At 40.4% G+C, this 20,767-nt stretch overlaps 1 protein-coding gene across 3 annotated transcripts in view; it reads right to left on the reverse strand.

Annotated features, from left to right (window-relative positions):
• APBB1IP (amyloid beta precursor protein binding family B member 1 interacting protein) overlaps positions 1-20,767 on the reverse strand; it is a 114,722-nt gene that overhangs the window by 18,987 nt on the left and 74,968 nt on the right. For all 3 annotated transcript variants that reach the window (XM_077153445.1, XM_077153451.1, XM_077153460.1), the window contains 3 exons: positions 20,524-20,610; positions 16,344-16,487; positions 11,799-11,909 (listed from right to left, as the gene is read on the reverse strand). In XM_077153445.1, the coding sequence (XP_077009560.1) occupies positions 11,799-11,909; positions 16,344-16,487; positions 20,524-20,610 (342 nt within the window). The remainder of the gene's footprint in view (positions 1-11,798; positions 11,910-16,343; positions 16,488-20,523; positions 20,611-20,767) is intronic.

Here is a 20,767-nt window from a genome sequence, read left to right on the forward strand (position 1 = left end):
TCACAAGCTCAGAATGGGAATGTACATTCAAGAGAGAGTAAGAGGAAAGAAATCATCCCAAGTCATTAAGTCCTTTCTTTGGGTTCAGATATCTGTTCCTGAGAGTATGAGCAACTCTTTGCTGTGAGGACAGCAAAGGTGGTTACAGGCCTTTTCAAAGTGCTTTGGAACAAGCAGCGTCAGCATTGCCTGGGACTTGTCAGAAAAGCAAATTCCTGGGCCTGATCCGAATTCTACTGAATCAGAAAGTCCAGAGGTGGGGCTGGCAAGCTATGGTTGAACAAGCCCTCCAGGTGATTCTGCTGCACCTAAAGTTTGAGAACCATGGCCCAATAAAAATATTTACTTGGTACTAGTGTGCAGTAATGGTAAGTTCTATTTCCTGAGTGCTGGTCTAGACACAGTACCAATGGTTTAGGGGTATGTCTCATTTTATTCTCCAGAAGCATTGGGCTGGGCGTATGCATCAGTATCTGCCCATGGAATCACAAAAGCTCAACATATTTCCCTGTATCCTGAATTCCGTCTGCAATGTCTGTACATATTCTTTGCATTTTTAAAATCTGCTCACGCTAATGAAATATTTGAATACCAAGAACTGTGTTTTTCATAGTGGACAGAAAGGGTAAGAAATGACCAAAACGTTGATAAACAAATTAGGTTCTCCAAACCATCATGGACGCTTTCAGCTCAACAAATTAATAAAAACATCCCAAAATATTACAGAAAGGATTGAGAAGCGCTATCAAGAACAAAACCACCAGGGAGACAATGCGTAAAGAAGTCGGCTTCAGAAAAGAAGTGATTGTCATCTGGAGAAAAAAGGAAACGCATGTTCTGCTAGAGTTGCTTGTGACTCTTGTTCCTAAGTCCATTGGGCCCTGTTGGCCTCACCACCTTCAAGTCCTCTCTCTCCACAGAGGCCCCCATGCCCCTCCTGAAGACTCAGGCCTTGGATATGAGGGACCTTCAAAGCTCCCTGGCCAATGCCTGGGAATCAGCATTGTCCCACATCAGCTAATCAACTCCAGCCATGACTCCAGGACCTAGTCCCAAAGTGTGACTCAGCGTAAAAAAACCTGGGTTCTTGCACCTCCCACTGCATCTAAATCCCTATTCTGGGTAGGTCTGAAATCCCTGCTCCAGCCTCAGGGCCCAGCCCTGGGGTTTGGCCCTTTGCTGCCTTTTCTTCCTGTTTGCCCATTTGAAGGGTATTGCATCCCCAGCTAAGCTCTGATGGTTGATATTTACAATTAGGATGCTCTCTAATACTGCAAATGCAAAACTGGGGAGTGCTTAGGACAAATAAAGATTCTTAAAGATTTTGATCTTGTGGGCCCAGGGCACTGGGAGCTGTATTTTCAGCAAGCCATCTGAAGCTCTGATGTGGCTCGTTCGCTGACTGGCATTTCAGGAACTCTCCTTAACACATTTTACTCCCTATTTAAGAAATGTGGGAAACACTTCAGAGAGGGAGAAGCTGGACCCTTCACTGAGTTGTAATTCCATATGGAAATCAGCACCTCCACATTTCTCAGGGTCTTAGATTCCAAACAAGAGGACATTGAGGTCAGGTAGGGATACCATGAAGGCATGTCTCAAGGTGGGGACAGGGGCAGTAAAAGATGCTATCACAGTCTTGCACACAGTGTTTCAGAGAATGGCTTGAGTCATACCACTTCATTTTCACCTTGACCTGGAAACGTCCTGGCTGGGGAGTCTGTGAGCCTCAGTTTATATATGTGTAAACGAGGGAGAAGTATGACACTTGCCTTGTCAGGTTGATGAAAGGATGAAAGGAATTGATATACATAAACAGCTGAAAATGCTGCATTATAAATGCCATACTTTTATACTTATATACAAATGTGTTCTCTATATAAATACCATATGTTGTTTGTCATTATTCTTACTCTTTTCCCCATGCCAGGAACTGATAAGGAGGTGCAGGAACCTGAATCTCCTTCCCTCTCTTCCTTTTGACCCAGGTAATTCTTATTCCCTCACTTCATTCACATCTTCTATCACATGTTGTTCCCTTGGAGAGCCTTTCCTTGGCCAACCAGACAGAGCAGCCCTGGCCCTCTTGATCGCCTACTCTGCTTCTTACTTATCCATAGCCTATATCTGATATCAATTACATATTTTTTGTTTGCTTATGTCACTTCCCTCACACGGGACGTAGGGTCCAGGACAACAGGACTATTGTGTATTTTGTCCACTTCTATTCCCAGAACTGGGCAGTGCCGAGCAGAGAACTGGCATCCAGTCAACACCGAATGAACGAATGAATCCAGCTTTCTCCCTCCCCTTCCTCCTATTGGTCAGTTCATGGCCATTATTCTGGGGCTATTCTGTCCAGGACAGGGTTTCTCGAAGCAGCACCACCGATGTGCGTGGCTGGAGAATTCTCTTTGTGGGGGGCCGTCTTGTGCCTTGCTCAGCAGCATCCCTGGCCCCCAAGTCACGACAATCAAAAATGTCTCAGATTTTGCCAAATGTGCCTGAGAGCCAAGGGTGGGGGTGGGGAGGGAGTGTGTCAGGCTGAATGAACTCACATAGTGGTTATTTAACAAATATCCGCCTGAAAGTGGATGATCAGTTATGGAAAGGTCTACCATGGATGTCAATGAAAACCATGCATTATCCTAAAGCCTCAAAGAAGCCAATGATTTCAACCAACCGTTATTCATTGATTACGATAATAAGTCATAAGAAGTGTGCAGGGAGGACTTCCGGAGAAGATGGTGGCTTAGTAAGACGTGCGGATCTTAGTTCCTCCTCCAGAACAGCTACTAGGGGAGTAGAAACGATACAGAACAGCTCCCGGAGCCACGACAGAGATAAAAAAGACAGCGTACCCCACCCTGGAATGGCTGACTGGCTGAGAGAACCCGCTCCGGTGAGATCGCCGAGGGGCGCGGGCTTCCCCAGGCCGGGGCGGCAAGCGGCCGAAGTCCCTCCCTTCCTCCTTCCCAGGCCAGCTGGGACAATTGGACAGGCGGTCCCCACAAGCCGCGGTGGCTGGCGCCCACCCCCCCATGCGCGGCCCCCCGGACCAACTGGGAGAATTGGATCGGAGATCCCCAGGCTGCGGAGAACGGTGACCGGAGTCCCTTCCAGACACGTGACTTCCCGGTCTGGCTGGGAATGGTGCACTTTCCCGGGCCGCGGCGGCTGGAGCCCCCCCGCCATGCATGGCGCCCCGGGCCGACTAGGAGATTCGCACGGGTGCTCTCCCGGGCTGTGGCGGCCGGCGACCCTCCCCGCGTTCGGATCCCTGGGCCGGCTGGCACTCTTCCAAGCCACTTCGGCTGGTGGACCTCCCCCACGGCAAGAGTTTTCCAAAGTTAAAGGACCCATAGCACCTTTTACTGGTGGGACCCGCAGACAAACGTGTGCCATGAGTGCCACCTACTAGGCAGGATAAGAAAAACAGAACCCAGAGATTTCACAGAAAAATCTTTCAACCTGTTGGGTCCAACACCCAGGGAAATCTCACTAAATGCCCAGACGCCAGCAGAAGATAACGGATCACGTTCAGAAAATTGAAAATATGGCCCAGTCAAAGGAGCAAACCAATAGTTCAAATGAGATACAGGAGCTGAGACAACTAATGCTGAATATATGAACAGAAATGGAAAACCTCTTCAAAAACCAAATCGATAAATTGAGGGAGGACATGAAGAAGACATGGGCTGAACAAAAAGAAGAAATATAAAAACTGAAAAAACAAATCACAGAACTTATGGAAGTGAAGGATAAAGTAGAAAAGATGGAAAAAACAATGGATACCTACAATGATAGATTGAAAGAGACAGAAGATAGAATTAGTGAACTGGAGGATGGAACATCTGAATTCCAAAAAGAAACAGAAACTATAGGGAAAAGAATGGAAAAATTTGAACAGGGTATCAGGGAACTCAAGGACAATATGAACCGCACAAATATACATGTTGTGGGTGTCCCAGAAGGAGAAGAGAAGGGAAAAGGAAGAGAAAAACTAATGGAAGAAATTATCACTGAAAATTTCCCAACTCTTATGAAACACCTAAAATTACAGATCCAAGAAGTGCAGCGCACCCCAAAGAGAATAGATCCAAATAGGCGTTCTCCAAGACACTTACTAGTTAGAATGTCAGAGGTCAAAGAGAAAGAGAGGATCTTGAAAGCAGCAAGAGAAAAACAATCCATCACATACAAGGGAAACCCAATAAGACTATGTGTAGATTTCTCAGCAGAAACCATGGAAGCTAGAAGACAGTGGGATGATATACTTAAATTACTAAAAGAGAAAAACTGCCAACCAAGACTCCTATATCCAGCAAAATTGTCCTTCAAAAATGAGGGAGAAAGTAAAACATTCTGAGACAAAAAGTTACTGAGGGAATTTGTGACCAAGAGACCAGCTCTGCAAGAAATACTAAAGGGAGCACTAGAGTCAGAACCAAAAAGACAGAAGAGAGAGGTATGGAGAAGAGTGTAGAAAGAAGGAAAGTCAGATATGATATATATAATACAAAAGGCAAAATGGTAGAGGAAAATATTATCCAAACAGTAATAACACTAAATGTTAATGGACTGAATTCCCCAATCAAAAGACATAGACTAGCAGAATGGATTAAAAAACAGGATCCTTCTATATACTGTCTACAGGAAACACATCTTAGACCCAAAGATAAACATAGGTTGAAAGTGAAAGGTTGGGAAAAGATATTTCATGCAAATAACAACCAGAAAATAGCAGGAGTAGCTATACTAATATCCAACAAATTAGACTTCAAATGTAAAACAGTTAAAAGAGACAAAGAAGGACACTATCTACTAATAAAAGGAACAATTAAACAAGAAGACATAACAATCATAAATATTTATGCACCGAACCAGAATGCCCCAAAATACACGAGGAATACACTGCAAACACTGAAAAGGGAAATAGACACATATACCATAATAGTTGGAGACTTCAATTCACCACTCTCATCAATGGACAGAACATCTAGACAGAGGATCAATAAAGAAATAGAGAATCTGAATATTACTATAAATGAGCTAGACTTAACAGACATTTATAGGACATTACATCCCACAACAGCAGGATACACCTTTTTCTCAAGTGCTCATGGATCATTCTCAAAGATAGACCATATGCTGGGTCACAGAGCAAGTCTTAACAAATTTTAAAAGATTGAAATCATACACAACACTTTCTCGGATCATAAAGGAATGAAGTTGGAAATCAATAATAGGTGGAGTGCCAGAAAATTCACAAATACGTGGAGGCTCAACAACACACTCTTAAACAACGAGGGGTCAAAGAAGAAATTGCAAGAGAAATTAGTAAATACCTCGAGGCGAATGAAAACGAAAACACAACATATCAAAACTTATGGGACGCAGCAAAGGCAGTGCTAAGAGGGAAATTTATTGCCCTAAATGCCTATATCAGAAAAGAAGAAAAGGCAAAAATTCAGGAATTAACTGTCCACTTGGAAGAACTGGAGAAAGAACAGCAAACTAATCCCAAAGCAAACAAAAGGAAAGAAATAACAAAGATTAGAGCAGAAATAAATGAAATTGAAAACATGAAAACAATAGAGAAAATCAATAAGACCAGAAGTTGGTTCTATGAGAAAGTCAATAAGATTGATGGGCCCTTAGCAAGATTGACAAAAAGAAGAAGAGAGAGGATGCAAATAAATAAGATCAGAAATGGAAGAGGAGACATAACTACTGACCTCACAGAAATAAAGGAGGTAATAACAGGATACTATGAACAACTCTACACTAATAAATACAACAATTTAGATGAGATGGACGGGTTCCTGGAAAGACATGAACAACCAACTTTGACTCAAGAAGAAATAGATGACCTCAACAAACCAACCACAAGTAAAGAAATTGAATTAGTCATTCAAAAACTTCCTAAAAAGAAAAGTCCAGGACCAGACGGCTTCACATGTGAATTCTATCAAACATTCCAGAAAGAATTAGTACCAACTCTCCTCAAACTCTTCAAAAAAATCAAAGTGGAGGAAAACTACCTAATTCATTCTATGAAGCCAACATCACCCTCATACCAAAACCAGGCAAAGATATTACAAAAAAGAAAACTACAGACCAATCTCTCTAATGAATATAGATGCAAAAATCCTCAACAAAATTCTAGCAAATCGAATCCAGTAACACATTAAAAGAATTATACATCATGACCAAGTAGGATTCATCCCAGGTATGCAAGGATGGTTCAACATAAGAAAATCAATTAATGTAATACACCATATCAACAAATCAAAGCAGAAAAATCACATGATCATCTCAATTGATGCAGAGAAGGCATTTGACAAGATTCAGCATCCTTTCCTGTTGAAAACACTTCAAAAGATAGGAATTCAAGGGAACTTCCTTAAAATGATAGGGGGAATATATGAAAAACCCACAGCTAATATCATCCTCAATGGGGAAAAATTGAAAACTTTCCCCCTAAGATTAGGAACAAGACAAGGATGTCCATTATCACCACTATTATTCAACATTGTGTTGGAGGTTCTAGCCAGAGCAATTAGACAAGAAAAAGAAATACAAGGCACCAAAATGGGAAAGGAAGAAGTAAAACTATCACTGTTTGCAGACGATATGATACTATATGTCGAAAACCCAGAAAAATCCACAACAAAACTACTAGAGCTAATAAATGAGTACAGCAAAGTAGCAGGTTACAAGATCAACATTCAAAAATCTGTAGCATTTCTATACACTAGTAATGAACAAGCTGAGGGGGAAATAAAGAAACGAATCCCATTTACAATTGCAACTAAAAGAATAAAATACCTAGGAATAAATTTAACTAAAGAGACAAAATCCTATATAAAGAAAACTACAAAAAAACTGCTAAAAGAAATCACAGAAGACCTAAATAGATGGAAGGGCATACTGTGTTCATGGATTGGAAGACTAAATATAGTTAAGATGTCAATCCTACCTAAATTGATCTACAGATTCAATGCAATACTAATCAAAATCCCAACAACTTATTTTTCAGAAATAGAAAAAACAATAAGCAAATTTATCTGGAAGGGCAGGGTGCCCTGAATTGCTAAAAGTATCTTGAGGAAAAAAACGAAGCTGGAGGTCTCGCGCTGCCTGACTTTAAGGCATATTATGAAGCCACAGTGGTCAAAACAGCATGGTATTGGCATAAAGATAGATATATCGACCAATGGAATCGAATAGAGTGCTCAGATATAGACCCTCTCATCTATGGACATTTGATCTTTGATAAGGCAGTCAAGCCAACTCACCTGGGACAGAACAGTCTCTTCAATAAATGGTGCCTAGAGAACTGGATATCCATATGCAAAAGAATGAAAGAAGACCCTTATCTCATACCCTATACAAAAGTTAACTCAAAACGGATCAAAGATCTAAACATTAGGTCTAAGACCATAAAACAGTTAGAGGAAAATGTAGGGAGATATCTTATGAAACTTACAATTGGAGGCGGTTTTATGGACCTTAAACCTAAAGCAAGAGCACTGAAGAAGGAAATAAATAAATGGGAGCTCCTCAAAATTAAACACTTTTGTGCATCAAAGAACTTCATCAAGAAAGTAGAAAGACAGCCTACACAATGGGAGACAATATTTGGAAACGACATATCAGATAAAGGTCTAGTATCCAGAATTTATAAAGAGATTGTCCAACTCAACAACAAAAAGACAGCCAACCCAATTACAAAATGGGAAAAAGACTTGAACAGACACCTATCAGAAGAGGAAATACAAATGGCCAAAAGGCACATGAAGAGATGCTCAATGTCCCTGGCCATTAGAGAAATGCAAATCAAAACCACAATGAGATATCATCTCACACCCACCAGAATGGCCATTATCAACAAAACAGAAAATGACAAGTGCTGGAGAGGATGCGGAGAAAGAGGCACACTTACCCACTGTTGGTGGGAATGTCAAATGGTGCAACCACTGTGGAAGGCAGTTTGGCGGTTCCTCAAAAAGCTGAATATAGAATTGCCATACGACCCAGCAATACCATTGCTGGGTATCTACTCAAAGGACTTAAGGGCAAAGACACAAACGGACATTTGCACACCAATATTTATAGCAGCGTTATTTACAGTTGCAAAGAGATGGAAACAGCCAAAATGTCCATCAACAGACGAGTGGCTAAACAAACTGTGGTATATACATATGATGGAATATTATGCAGCTTTAAGACAGAATAAACTTATGAAGCATGTAATAACATGGATGGACCTAGAGAACATTATGCTGAGTGAGTCTAGCCAAAAACTAAAGGACAAATACCGTATGGTCCCACTGATGTGAACCAACATTCGAGAATAAACTTGGAATATGTCATTGGTAACAGAGTCCAGCAGGAGTTAGAAACAGGGTAAGATAATGGGTAATTGGAGCTGAAGGGATACAGACTGTGCAACAGGACTAGATACAAAAACTCAAAAATGGACAGCACAATAATGCCTAATTGTAAAGTAATCATGTTAAAACACTGAATGAAGCTGCATCTGAGCTATAGGTTTCTTTTTTTTGTCTGTCTGTTTGTCTTTTTTTTTGTACTATTATTATTATTTTTATTTTTTTCTCTATATTAACATTCTATATCTTTTTCTGTTGTTTTGCTAGTTCTTCTTCTAAATCGATACAAGTGTACTAAGAAATGATGATCATGCATCTATGTGATGATGTTAAGAATTACTGATTGCATATGTAGAATGGAATGATTTCTAAATGTTGGGTTAATTTCTTTTTTTTTCTATAATTAAAAAAAAAAAAAAACCTACCAACAAAGAAAAGCTCAGGACTATATGGCTTCACAAGGGAATTCTAGCAAATACCCCAAGAAGATGACTCCAATTTTGCTCAAATTTTTCAAAAAAATTGAAGAAGAAGGAGCCCTTTATAGCTCATTCTATGAGGCCAACATCACCCTCATACCACAGCCAGGTAAAGATACCACGAGAAAAGAAAACTGTAGACCAATATCGCTTATGAACATAAATGCAGCAATCTTCTACAAAATACTAGCAAACTTAATCCAACAGCATATTAAAAGAAGTATTCACTGTGACCAAGTAGGGTCCACCCTGGTAGGCTAGGCTGAGTCAACATGAGAAGAGAAATTAATGTAATACACATATGCTGGTTAGAAATTGTTGTCCACCCCAGAAGAGCCATGCTCTTTAAATCCTAATCCACTCTTGAGGGGGCAGTTTATGGTGGGTGGGACCTTCTGATTAGATGGGGTTGACCCACCCATTCAAGCTGGACCTTAATCCACGTATGGAGTCCTTTAAGAAGGAGCACTTTGGAGAGAACACAGATGCTTGGAGAGTGGACACTGGGAGAAGGTATCTGGACATGCAGATGGAGCTGAGGATGCCGTTCGAACCCAGAAGGTAGGAGAGGACAGCAGATCTTGCCATGTGCTTTCCCAAGTGGCAGAGAAACCCAGACGTGAACAGCCATTCTCTGGCTATCTTTCTCTGGATGCCTTAATTTAGACATTTTCTTGGCCTTAGAATTGTAATTGTGTAACCTAGGGAACCCCTGTGTAAAAGCCAGCCCATTTCCTGGTCACCTGCTGGAAACTTCTACAAAGCAGATGCTGAAGTTCTTTGAACGAACTGCCCAGGGGAAGCTGGCAGACTGGACATCCCAGGTAGAGCCAAGGCTGAAGTTGAGTCTGAACTCCTCTTCTGGCCTCTGACCCCTCAGTCCTGGCTGTTAAGACCTCTGAGGGACTTGATGAGGAGACCTCCAAGTGACTGATGGTAACCTTTTTTGCTGACAGTAGATGCAAGCAACTGATTGCAGGTGCAAATCCCATCTCAAAGTACCCTCACAGGAACAAGCAGGCCAGTGTTGACCAACATCTGGACACCACAACCTAGTCAATTTGATAAGTGAAATTCACCATCACCACTACTTTTCTAAAACAAAATTCATAAATATCACGAGCATTTTTCTAATTATCGGAGAATATGGTTTTCAATGACAGCATGTGAATGTGCTATGATTTATGTCAACAAACTTCTGTTTCTCATCTCATTTTTTTCACTCATTAAAATAATTCATGGCCATCTTTGCACATGAAAAAAAAAAAGAAGTGTGCAGGGAGGGGTTGACTGGAGATCAAAACTATTAAATATGATCACTTGGGTCCAATGATTATATTAGACTAAAAACAAACACAGCACATAGCAGCCCTAAGCCCAGAGCTCTGCAGACACACAGGAAGAGCTTCAACCCATCACATGAATGACCCCACGACTAAAAGACTCCGCTGAGATTCTAATGAAGAAAATACAGTGACAGTTTCGTAAATCTAAATCATTTCTTGGTTACTGTTTGGAGGCCATGGCAAATATTTCTCATGTACCTTTTTGTTCTTCATTCAGAAAAGTTATTAGGATTGCAACTTCTTTTGAACTGCTGTGTTTGCTAGCGACAAATGAGATCAGTGGATGGGAACATGTTTGGGTCCTGGAGACTATAATAGGTAGGTGCAAATCACATGTGGGAGCTGTCTCTGAAATAACCAGAGGCCCCAGTCACGTGGTCTTTGTTAAAGAATGTGTCATTAGTGTAAACACTAATTTGTGCAAGTGATGTGAACCTGCAGTTTAGGCTTTGAACCAGTTTCTCAGGAGAGACAATGGCTTTGCCAAGGAACACATGCACACGTGCATGCCCACATGTGCGTATATGCACACCCACTCACAAACACAGGTGGACACTCTGCAAATGTGCATGCACACACATACTGCAGCACACACACGTGCCTCTGCACACGTGCACACTCACACACATGCGCACGCACACACACATGTGCCTGTGCACATGCATGCACATGCTCGCCAACATGCACACCCATGCACACACACACGTATGTGCACAAATAGACTGTCCAACAGCACACAGGAACCTGGAGAGCAGGGACTGCAGCCCGCAGTGTGAATGGGCAACTTCCTGTGCTGGTGGTGGACGGGGTGGGAACCTGCCCCAGGGACTGGCCTCACTGTCACCCCAGAGGGTCACAGTGAACCCTGACTCTCAGAAAGGGGCAGTGTGTACACAGTGTGCACTGTGCTTTCTGTAATGAGATACTCTGCACTTTCTGATGTGAGACGTGCTTAAAGGGACCGGTGGGAGGGAAGGAATTCTTTGGTGTTTAATGGAAAGGCCAGGACCGCTGAGCTGCATAATTCCCTTGAATCCTGTTTTGGAATCAGCTGTTACATTGAGCAGAAAAAAAGTTACTTCTGCCCAGCCTTCCCAGGTACCGTGCCCAGGTCAATGTTTGCAAACATCTGGTAATATATATTGCCTTTTGAGAAGACATACCTTAAAAGGTGACAAGACACTCTAATGCTAATTTTGAAAATTATCTATTTTTCTAAGAAATCTTGGCAAGTTTCTAATTAGTAACAACTTCTTGGAGTGGAATAAGAGTCCAATAAAGAAGTGAAGAATTTTCTAGGCTTTGTCAATAAAATTGTAAATCAAATTTGTTTAAAATGCAGGACTTTTTTTCAGAAGTGATGGGGAGCCCCAGACAGTTTTAAAAGCTTTAGGTTCAGATGCATTGGGGCAGATGACCCAAAATGGTAGAAATGTTTCCCCTTTGCTTTGGTTTAAAAACAAAAATTTTATTACATTTATGGTTAACCACCTAACACTTAAATTTTTTTTCCATAAAAAGAATTACTCACTCGAATTGCATATACACATAAATTAAGGATTCATTATACAACATACCTTTAAAACAAAGCAGTAATCAGTGGGAGCTTTATATTTCATTTTGTACTGCGTCCCATAGTAAATGCGGACATTTTCAAACTGTATAAAGCACGCCAGATCTCGGGAGGTCTAAAACAGAAGAAAACAATAACCTCAACTGAGATGACAGTTAATAATTTTTCAAGGTTGTTTTTGATGGCCCAGACAAAGATTACATTTGCATAGGAAAAATATTGAATTTGATGTAAATTACTTTAAGCTTCACCATACATAGTTTCTAAAAGCAGAGCCTACATTTTAAGGGGTAAAAGAGTGCACTGAAGGAAAGCCAGCCTAGAAATGGAGTGAAAAATTACCCTGCTGTTCTGTTGCCCGCATGTAGAGACAAGCGGACCACCGAGGAAGAAATTTCATTTTGCCTCTTGCCATTCTGAGCCAGTGATGGATTTTGTGATTGAGCATTTTTAAAAAAAAGTCTCCCTCGGGTTGAACAATGGAAGGTAAATTTGATTCTTAGTACATTAGCACACACTTCATGCCCTCCTTCCTGAGGGGAAAGATTTCTTTTATGCTTTCTAGTTGGAGCTGGCTGCGTTGCTATGGAAACAGAAACCTCTCAATTTGTGGAGACTGCACCCTCTCATCTGCATATTTGGTTACACTTCAATTACAAATGCATTCTATTGCTCTTTTTAGTTGGTGTTTGTATTCTATCATTCTTTACCTAGTTAGCCAAGAAATGATAAAAGGCAGCTCGCCATGTCTTGGTACACAATTATTCCATTATATATTTAAAAGAAATTTTTCTTTTAAAATTTCTTCTGGATTTTCAGGGTTTTCATTTTTTGAATGAAAAGTATCACATATCTGTCAGCAATTTTGAAAAACAATATATAGACACATTTATAATAAAAGGTATCACCTTCCTTCACCATCACTTTCCCTAATTCTTTTCTCCAAAGGTACCATATTTAATTAGTTTGGTCATATTATTACAGAAATTTTTTTTGTAAACATTAATATACATATGTGTGTAGACAGAAACACAATACGTACGCACGTTTAAACATATACCTTCTTTTAACACGTATGAGATTTACTATAAATAGCGTTCCATGACTTGCTGTTTGTTTTTGATTAGCGTAATCAAAACATATGTGACATTCATTTTATGGCTGCATAGCATTCCAATGAGCAGGGGGTGACAATTTATTTAACTATTCTTCAGTAGGTGACTTCCAGATTTATTTTTCAATATTTTGCTATTACAAAGAATACTGTGCACATGAGAAAATATTTCTGTGGGACAGATTTCCAAATGTGAAGCAAATGGGGAATCCGTTTTACAATGGTATAGAGCTTGCTAACTTGTCCCCCAATTTGGATGCACCAGTTCACAGTCCCTCATCCATGCTTGAGCGTTCATTTCTCTAATCCAACCCCGCCAAAATTTGGATATTGTCAATATAGCTAACTTTACTGATCTCATGTAGGAAATGATATCTCCCTGTTCAATTTGCATTTCTCTCATTGAGAAATTTCATTATTCAGTGGCTACTGATGTTTCTTTTTCTGTGAACTCTCTCCTAAGCTTTGCTTATTTTATGGACAAAGATAAGTATATTTCTTACTGGTTTTTTTTTTAACACTTAATGGGTAGTCTTACTGGGTTATACATGTTAGAAATGTGCTCTCTAGCTAAACTTTTAGCTTCTTATTTGGTATTTTTAACCATAATGAATAAAAAACAACGTTAAATAGTCAAATTTGTTGCTCTTCTTTATAATTTTGAATTTTAGTCTTGCTTAAGGAGGCTTTCCCCACTCCATTTTTTCTTCTAGGATTTTATATTCCTTTTCTTTCCCCTAAAGATTTCATTTTGGGTTTCATTTGGAACAGGGAATGAGAAAGGAAACTATCGTTTCCAAATGGAGATATAATAATTTCAATGCTGTTTATTGGATAGCACATTCTTTCCTTACTGGTGTAAAATAATCCCTCCAGTTTCCCATATGTTCTATGGCTCTCCTCGCTCTGTCTCTATCTGTTCTGTGCGCATTACTGCTTTTGGCTAATGTTTTTCTTTCTTTCTTTTTTTTTTTTTTTTACATGGGCAGGCACCGGGAATCGAACCCGGGTTCTCTGGCATCGCAGGCAAGCATTCCTGCCTGCTGAGTCACTGTGGCCCACCCTTGGCTAATGTTTTGACAGCTGAAGAGGGGTTCAACTTCAGCATCCTTTACAATTTTTTTTATCTATTATTGAATAGCATGTCTTTCAGGTGAATTTTAGAATCAGTCTGTCAACTTCAACTAAAATGGATCTACTGAAAATTTTATTGTGATTATACTGAATTTATAGAGAAATTTAGGGAGAATTAAAATCTTTTCATCCAGCAAAGTGGTACTTTTTTTTTATTTTGCATGGGCAGGCACCAGGAATTGAACTCAGGTCTCCGGCGTGGCAGGCAAGAACTCTGCCACTGAGCCACTGTTGCACTGCCCAATGTGGTACATTTTTATTAATTCAATTTTATTTCACTTCTATATTAAATTTTGTATTTTATGTCATCTAGGTCTTGAATATTTCTTGTTAATTGTTAGGTATTTTTTTTTTTTTTTTTTTTTTTTTTTTTTTTTTTTAAAGGAAAGACAGAGAGAAGGAAGGAAGGATAGAAGGAAGGAAGGAAGGAAGAAAGGGAAACATTTTTAAACATTTTCTTGTTTTATTGTATTCTGTTTCTCCGTTTTTTGTTACATGGGCTGGGGCCGGGAATCGAACCGAGGTCCTCCGGCATAGCAGGCAAGCACTTTGCCCGCTGAGCCACCGCGGCCCGCCAATTGTTAGGTATTTTTAATGTTTCGTTCCTACTATGAATGGGATATTTTGCATTGTATTTTAACTTGCATATTGTTTGCATGTAGGAAAAAAATTTCTTTTTTGGTAAATTTATTTGGTCCTAACAGTTTTCAGTGAATGTCTCATATTGTTTGTCAGATAACGACATCATCTGTGAATAATGAGAGATTCTGCCTCTTTCTATTCCGATAATTTTACCTCATTCTTTCCTTGACTTACTGGCTGCTTCCTTCATCCCAATATCAATAAAAGAAAGTTCTCTCATCGGACTATAATATGAACTGTTCTAATTTTTATCACTTAGTGTATTTGCGGGAGGTTTCTTTATATATCTCACTTCTATTTAAATGCCAAAACTATATAATATTTCTGAAATAAAAACTTTATTTGTGGGTCACTTGTGTCTGCAGTGTGGATGGACTGGAGTAAGGATGGCACAGATGGGACCTCAGTACGAGACTGAGACCAGCATAAAAGCTGCTAAGTGGAAGCAGCAACTGAGTTGGAACGAGAAATACCCCAGCCCTGCCTGTACTCCAACAGAGGGTACAGGCGGCTTGTTACCAATCGGAGCAGAAATGGAGAGTCACTGTGACTTCACCTGGGCAGATATGAGGGTCAGACCCTAATAGAAGAAACCTACAATCTGAAAACATGCCATCAGGTGGTGTTCTGGATTCCGTGCTGAGGCAGAACGCTTGGGTTTACCCCAGACGTAGATAAGAGATGGATCCTGAAGCTCCTTAAAGGTGGACAAAAGATGGAAATGCCCCAAGTCTTCAAGAAGGGTCTAAGAAAAAGCTAATGGTCAGAATGAGAGTTAAAATTACATTTCATAAAAATAAATTACCTTTCATAGAAGAAAACAAGCTTAAAATATGCTTGCAGATGTGAAGCACTAATCCCAAGCCATCAGGTAAAAGTTTACTGCTGTCTGAGATACTCTGATAAATCAGTCTGGCAGGGAAATGCAAACAGTACCCTTCAGAGAACAATTCAGAGTATTAGAGTATACTTTAGTATACTCAGTTCAGAGTATAAGGGCTAAAATCTCAATGAAGATCTTACCGAGAGCTAAAACCATGATCATGGTGAAAACTACACAACTATGTGATAATACCGTGAACCACTGATCGTATAACATGGTTGGACTGTACGTGTGTGAATATTTCTCAATAAAAATATTAAAACAAAACAAAAACTTGTAAAACTTTTGACTTCTGATAAAGGAAGCTTTACTAAAATAACTACAGAACGAGAAGTAAATACAGAAAAAGTAATCTTCAGAAATAGATACGTAAAGTAACGAAACAATCTCTAGAAAATGTTTCTGTCATAAATTTTGAAATCTGATTTAAAAATAGGTCCATAGGGGTGGGCCATGGTGGCTCAGCAGGCTGAGTTCTCACCTGTGAAGCCGGAGACCTGGGTTCGATTCCCGGCGCCTGCCCATGCAAAAAAAAAAAAAAAAAAAAGAAAAAAAAATAGATCCAATTCTTTTACCCGCAAGAGAGCACTGTGGAGAAATTCAGAAGAATTTCAGTAATTCTATCCTAACAGCATAGCTGCATAAATGCCGGGGCAACATGATTCCAATGGGAGAAGAGTGTAATCAAGTGGTCACTGAGGGTTTCTTTCATTTCATTTTCATGAAATGCGTTCTTGCATTATTATATTTTGTTTACGTATTTCAGTCTTTCTGACCTTAGTCTTTCCTTTGGGTACATAGTAAATTCCAGAAGCTCGTAAAAGAAAGTAACGCCGTTTCCAGGATTTCTTTCCATCTTCTTTCAAATAAAGAGCTCCTTCGATTTCTGGCACGATGACGGAGGTTCCACAGAAAGTCTCCTGAAATTGAGATTCTGATTGTATAAAAGGCATAAAAGGTAAAACATACATTTTCATCTACATCTAAACAAATGGCGACAAACTAGCCTTAAATTAAACGTCACTTTCAGGGCTGCAAGGGTAGTTCAGTGGTAGAATTCTCACCTGCCATGTGGGAGACCCAGGTTCGATTCCTGGCCCGTGTGCTTCCCTTCCCCACCCCACCCCAAAAATCAAAAAATAGTATTGCAATAATGGGATAGTCACATGGAAAAAGAATAAAATGTGATCCCCACCATACAGCATACAAAAAAAAAGGCATTTTCATCTCCAACTCTTTGAATGCACATGTTTACACAAGAGGCTTTCCCAGAAGGAAAAGTCACTCCTGAGTTAGAGTAGGGGCCTCTGGACTCTGAGCTCTGTGAGAAGGTTGAGTTACTGTGGTAGTTAAATTCAGGGGTCAACTTGGCCAGGTGAAGGTGCCTAGTTGTACTGCTGTGGACAAGAGCCGATGGCCTGTGAACCTCATCTGTTGCTGATTACATCTGCAGTCGGCTAGGAGGCGTGCCTGCTGCGATGAATGATGTTTGATTTAATTGGCTGGTGCTTAAATGAGAGCATTCAACATAGCACAGCCCAAGCAGCTCTGCATACCTCATCTCAGCACTCGCAGCTCAGCCCAGGCCTTTGGAGATGCAGAAATAAACCACCCCAGGGAAAGCTGTTGGAACTCAGAGGTCTGGAGAGAAGGCCAGCAGAGACCACCCTGTGCCTTCCCACCTAAGAAAGAACCGCATTTGAAAGCTAGCTGCCTTTCCTCTGGAGAACTAATGAAATAAATCCCCTTTTATTAAAAACCAATCCATCTCTGGTGTGCTGCATTCCAGCAGCTAGCAAACTAGAACAGTTACTAAACCTCAGCAACCCTACTTGCAAAATGGGAATTATAGTTGCTCAACTTCATAGGGAAGGCTGTGAGTATAATCTTGGTGTACTGGAAGAGTAAGCATTTAATAAAGGGTATTTAAACTGTGAGTTGGAAAATAGAAAAATTATTACTTTCTGGAATGTAAAAAATCACATTGACTGCTGGTACAAAGAAAAATTATACAATCATATGCATGAAATAAATATTAGCTAATTTTTTTTCTTGGGGCAGTTTTCCTTATCAAAGAATGAAAAGGCAACTATTAATACTGTAGCATCAAAAAGGAATACTTAACAAAGGACATTTTTCAGGTATCGATTTTTAAATCTCAAAACCTATGTAGAAATAGCTAATACTTAATAAATTTCTTCAAAAGTGACTGAACAAAATTATGTTATTCTACTTATCTTTCAGTTGTAATACTCAAATTTTTTTTTGCATTCCTTTAACATTCTCAACCTTCTTTCTTGCTGTCTCATATATATATATATCGAATAAGTTTTAATGTTGTAAGCTCCCAGTAGATATGTATATCTATATATATAGTAGAGCTGGGATACATGTTGTTCACATTTCCCAAAATTGTCTCAAATTTGGAGAGATTAGTTGTTCCATCAATAATCCCTTAAATTCTGATTTTTGGCCTAAATTAGAAAGCAGTATAATGCTGAGTTTTCATAGAATACATACTTTAGTTTTTTCTTTCACATCTAGCTATAAAAAACTCAAGCCCTATAACAAGGCACTATGCAGGCGACTATATAAATCAAGGCGTAACCAATCTCTGCTTTACAGACATTCTGATTTGTAAGCATTGCTTAAAAACAACCCATGGAACTGCATTCCACAAACACTGAACCACAAGTTAAGCCACAGACTATAGTAATGCTATGATTATAACAATATGCTGTCATCGGTTCTAACAAATGTCCCATACCAAGGTAAAGTACTGGTGGTGGGGTGCTGTATGGGAGCCCTGCATTTTATGCCTGAGTGCCCTGTAAACCCACCACTTCTCTAATAAAGAAAAAAAAATATTCAATAACCATAAAAAAGCTCCAAGAAAACGAATGACAGAGTTAGGAAAATACTCCTTCTCCTGCTGTGTGCACTGGCCCTTCCCTCTCCATCGCTGCCAGGTATGCTCAGGACGCAGCATCCCCTGCAGTGGAGACCCATGCCCCCTGATCTCCGCCCCCGGCCTGGACTCTGGTACGTGCAGGCCCCCTGTGGACCCCTGTGGAGTGGCCTGGGACTTTCCCATGGGGCTCCTGGTTCAGGAACCAGAGAGTCTGTGTCCAGGTTTCCTGAGCCAGGAGCCCTGGAATGCAGTAAGGTTCTGCCATCTCTGCCTGCAATTCCTCCGTCACAGATAAACAAGTCTGTGTGCTGCTCAGACCTCACGGAGGGAGAGATGTGTCCCCAGGGCAGCCAAGGGGCCCCAGGTGAGGATGTGGGGCTTAGGACCTGAGCCCTCTGATTTGCCAAGAGAAGTCCAAACCCCCTAACTCAGGAAAAGGCCAGCACAGGGTCAGGGACAAATGTTGCCTGCCTGGAGCTGTTGCACGCCCACTTGTGAGCTGCTGCCGGGCCCTCACTTTCCTCGCACATAGATGGGGACATGGCCACGACTGTAGCATCATGACTGCGTGCAGACTCACATGTGGTTTCAGAAACTCAACCATCAAAGGAACTTGTGGACCCCGCCCCAACAGCGAAGGCGGCAGACGTCATCGGCTGGCTGTGATGGCCCCACACGGCTGTGAAAAGCAAATGCGGAAGCGGAGGGTGACAGTGGGGTGGGGAATGCCACGGGGTACCAGCGACGCTCTTGCCACAGGCCTCAATGCCAAGTTCACACTCCCCCTCCCACACCTGCTGCTCCAGTAGCAACTTCTCCTTCACCTCAAAGAAGACCTGAAAATCCTGGTGCTGCACTCAGGGGTGCACTTCAGTAATACAGTTCATGAGACCTTAGAAGATGCGTTGTAGGAGGATTGAAAAGTCTATTTTTAGTCAAGAGTTACTATTCAGGGTGGGCCATGGTGGCTTAGCAGGCAGAGTTCTTGCTTGCCATGCCGGAGACCTGGGTTTGATTCCCAGGGCCTGCCTATGCATAAATAAAACAAAAACAAAAAAAGAATAACTTTCAACCCCATGAAGAGCAAAATGCACTGTCTAAAGACATAACTTTACTATAACTGACTCGATGAAACAACTGAGCTAGAATTTAGTGATAATTTGACTTTTAAAATAAAATCTGTCCATATGGGCATGATATATATGTGTGCGTGTGTATATATATATATATATGTATATGTATATTTACCTATCTATATTTTTTGGGGGGAGGGAAGGTTTTTTATTTGTGTATTTGTTTTATTTTTTAAACATAAAAACAGAAACATTCTTACCATATGATCATTCCATTCTACATATATAATCAGTAATTCACAATATTCTCACACAGTTGTATATTCATCATCCTGCTCATTTATTAGAATATTTGCATCAATTCAGAAAAAGAAATAAAAAGAAAACAGAAAAAAATTCATATATATCATACCCCTTACCCCTCCCTTTCATTGATCACTAGTATTTCAATCTACTAAATTTATTTTAACATTTGTTCCCCCTATTATGTATTTATTTTTAATCCATATGTTTTACTTGTCTGTCGATAAGGGAGATAAAAGGAGCCTCAGACACGAGGTTTCCACAATCACACAGTCACACTGCAAAAACTAACTCATTATATATGTATATATGTATTCTAAATGGTATATATACATATCATTTAAAATGATAACATAAATACAATGCAGCATCTCCGTTTTAACCACTTTTTAGCATACAATTCAGCGGTGTCTATTAAATTCACCCCCATCCGTTACCAAAGCTCTGCCACACCCCAGATGGAAACTCTTTCCCACGAAGCATTAAACCCCAATCCCTACTTCCACCCCTGCCCCTGGTGCCACGTCTCTATGTGATCATTTTATTTTAAAACACCAACTCGAAGTCTCAGTGGGTCTCAGAATTTGACTCTGTTCTCAGAAACAAATAATTAAAACCCAGATTATAGTGAATGGGCTCGTTTCTTCCACGCTGCACCATTAAGCTCACCTCAAGTAAGGATTCCTTGTTCTTAGCATTCATTTTCTCACTTGCGTCCTTGCCATCTTTTTTCCCTTTGTCAGCCAAGTAAAAATTCTAAATAAAATGTAAAAGAGAGACATCAGTAAGTGTTTTATTACCCTGTTAGACGCTGTAAGGAACTCGGGGTCTCCCTGGAGTGATGGGGCTTCTGCAGGACAAGCTCGGAGCCACAGTGGGTGTCAGCAGTGGCCACGGGACGTGCAATTCCTGC

The sequence above is a fragment of the Tamandua tetradactyla genome, chromosome 1 (assembly GCF_023851605.1).
Source record: "Tamandua tetradactyla isolate mTamTet1 chromosome 1, mTamTet1.pri, whole genome shotgun sequence".
In the NCBI taxonomy this organism is placed as follows: Eukaryota; Metazoa; Chordata; class Mammalia; order Pilosa; family Myrmecophagidae; genus Tamandua; species Tamandua tetradactyla.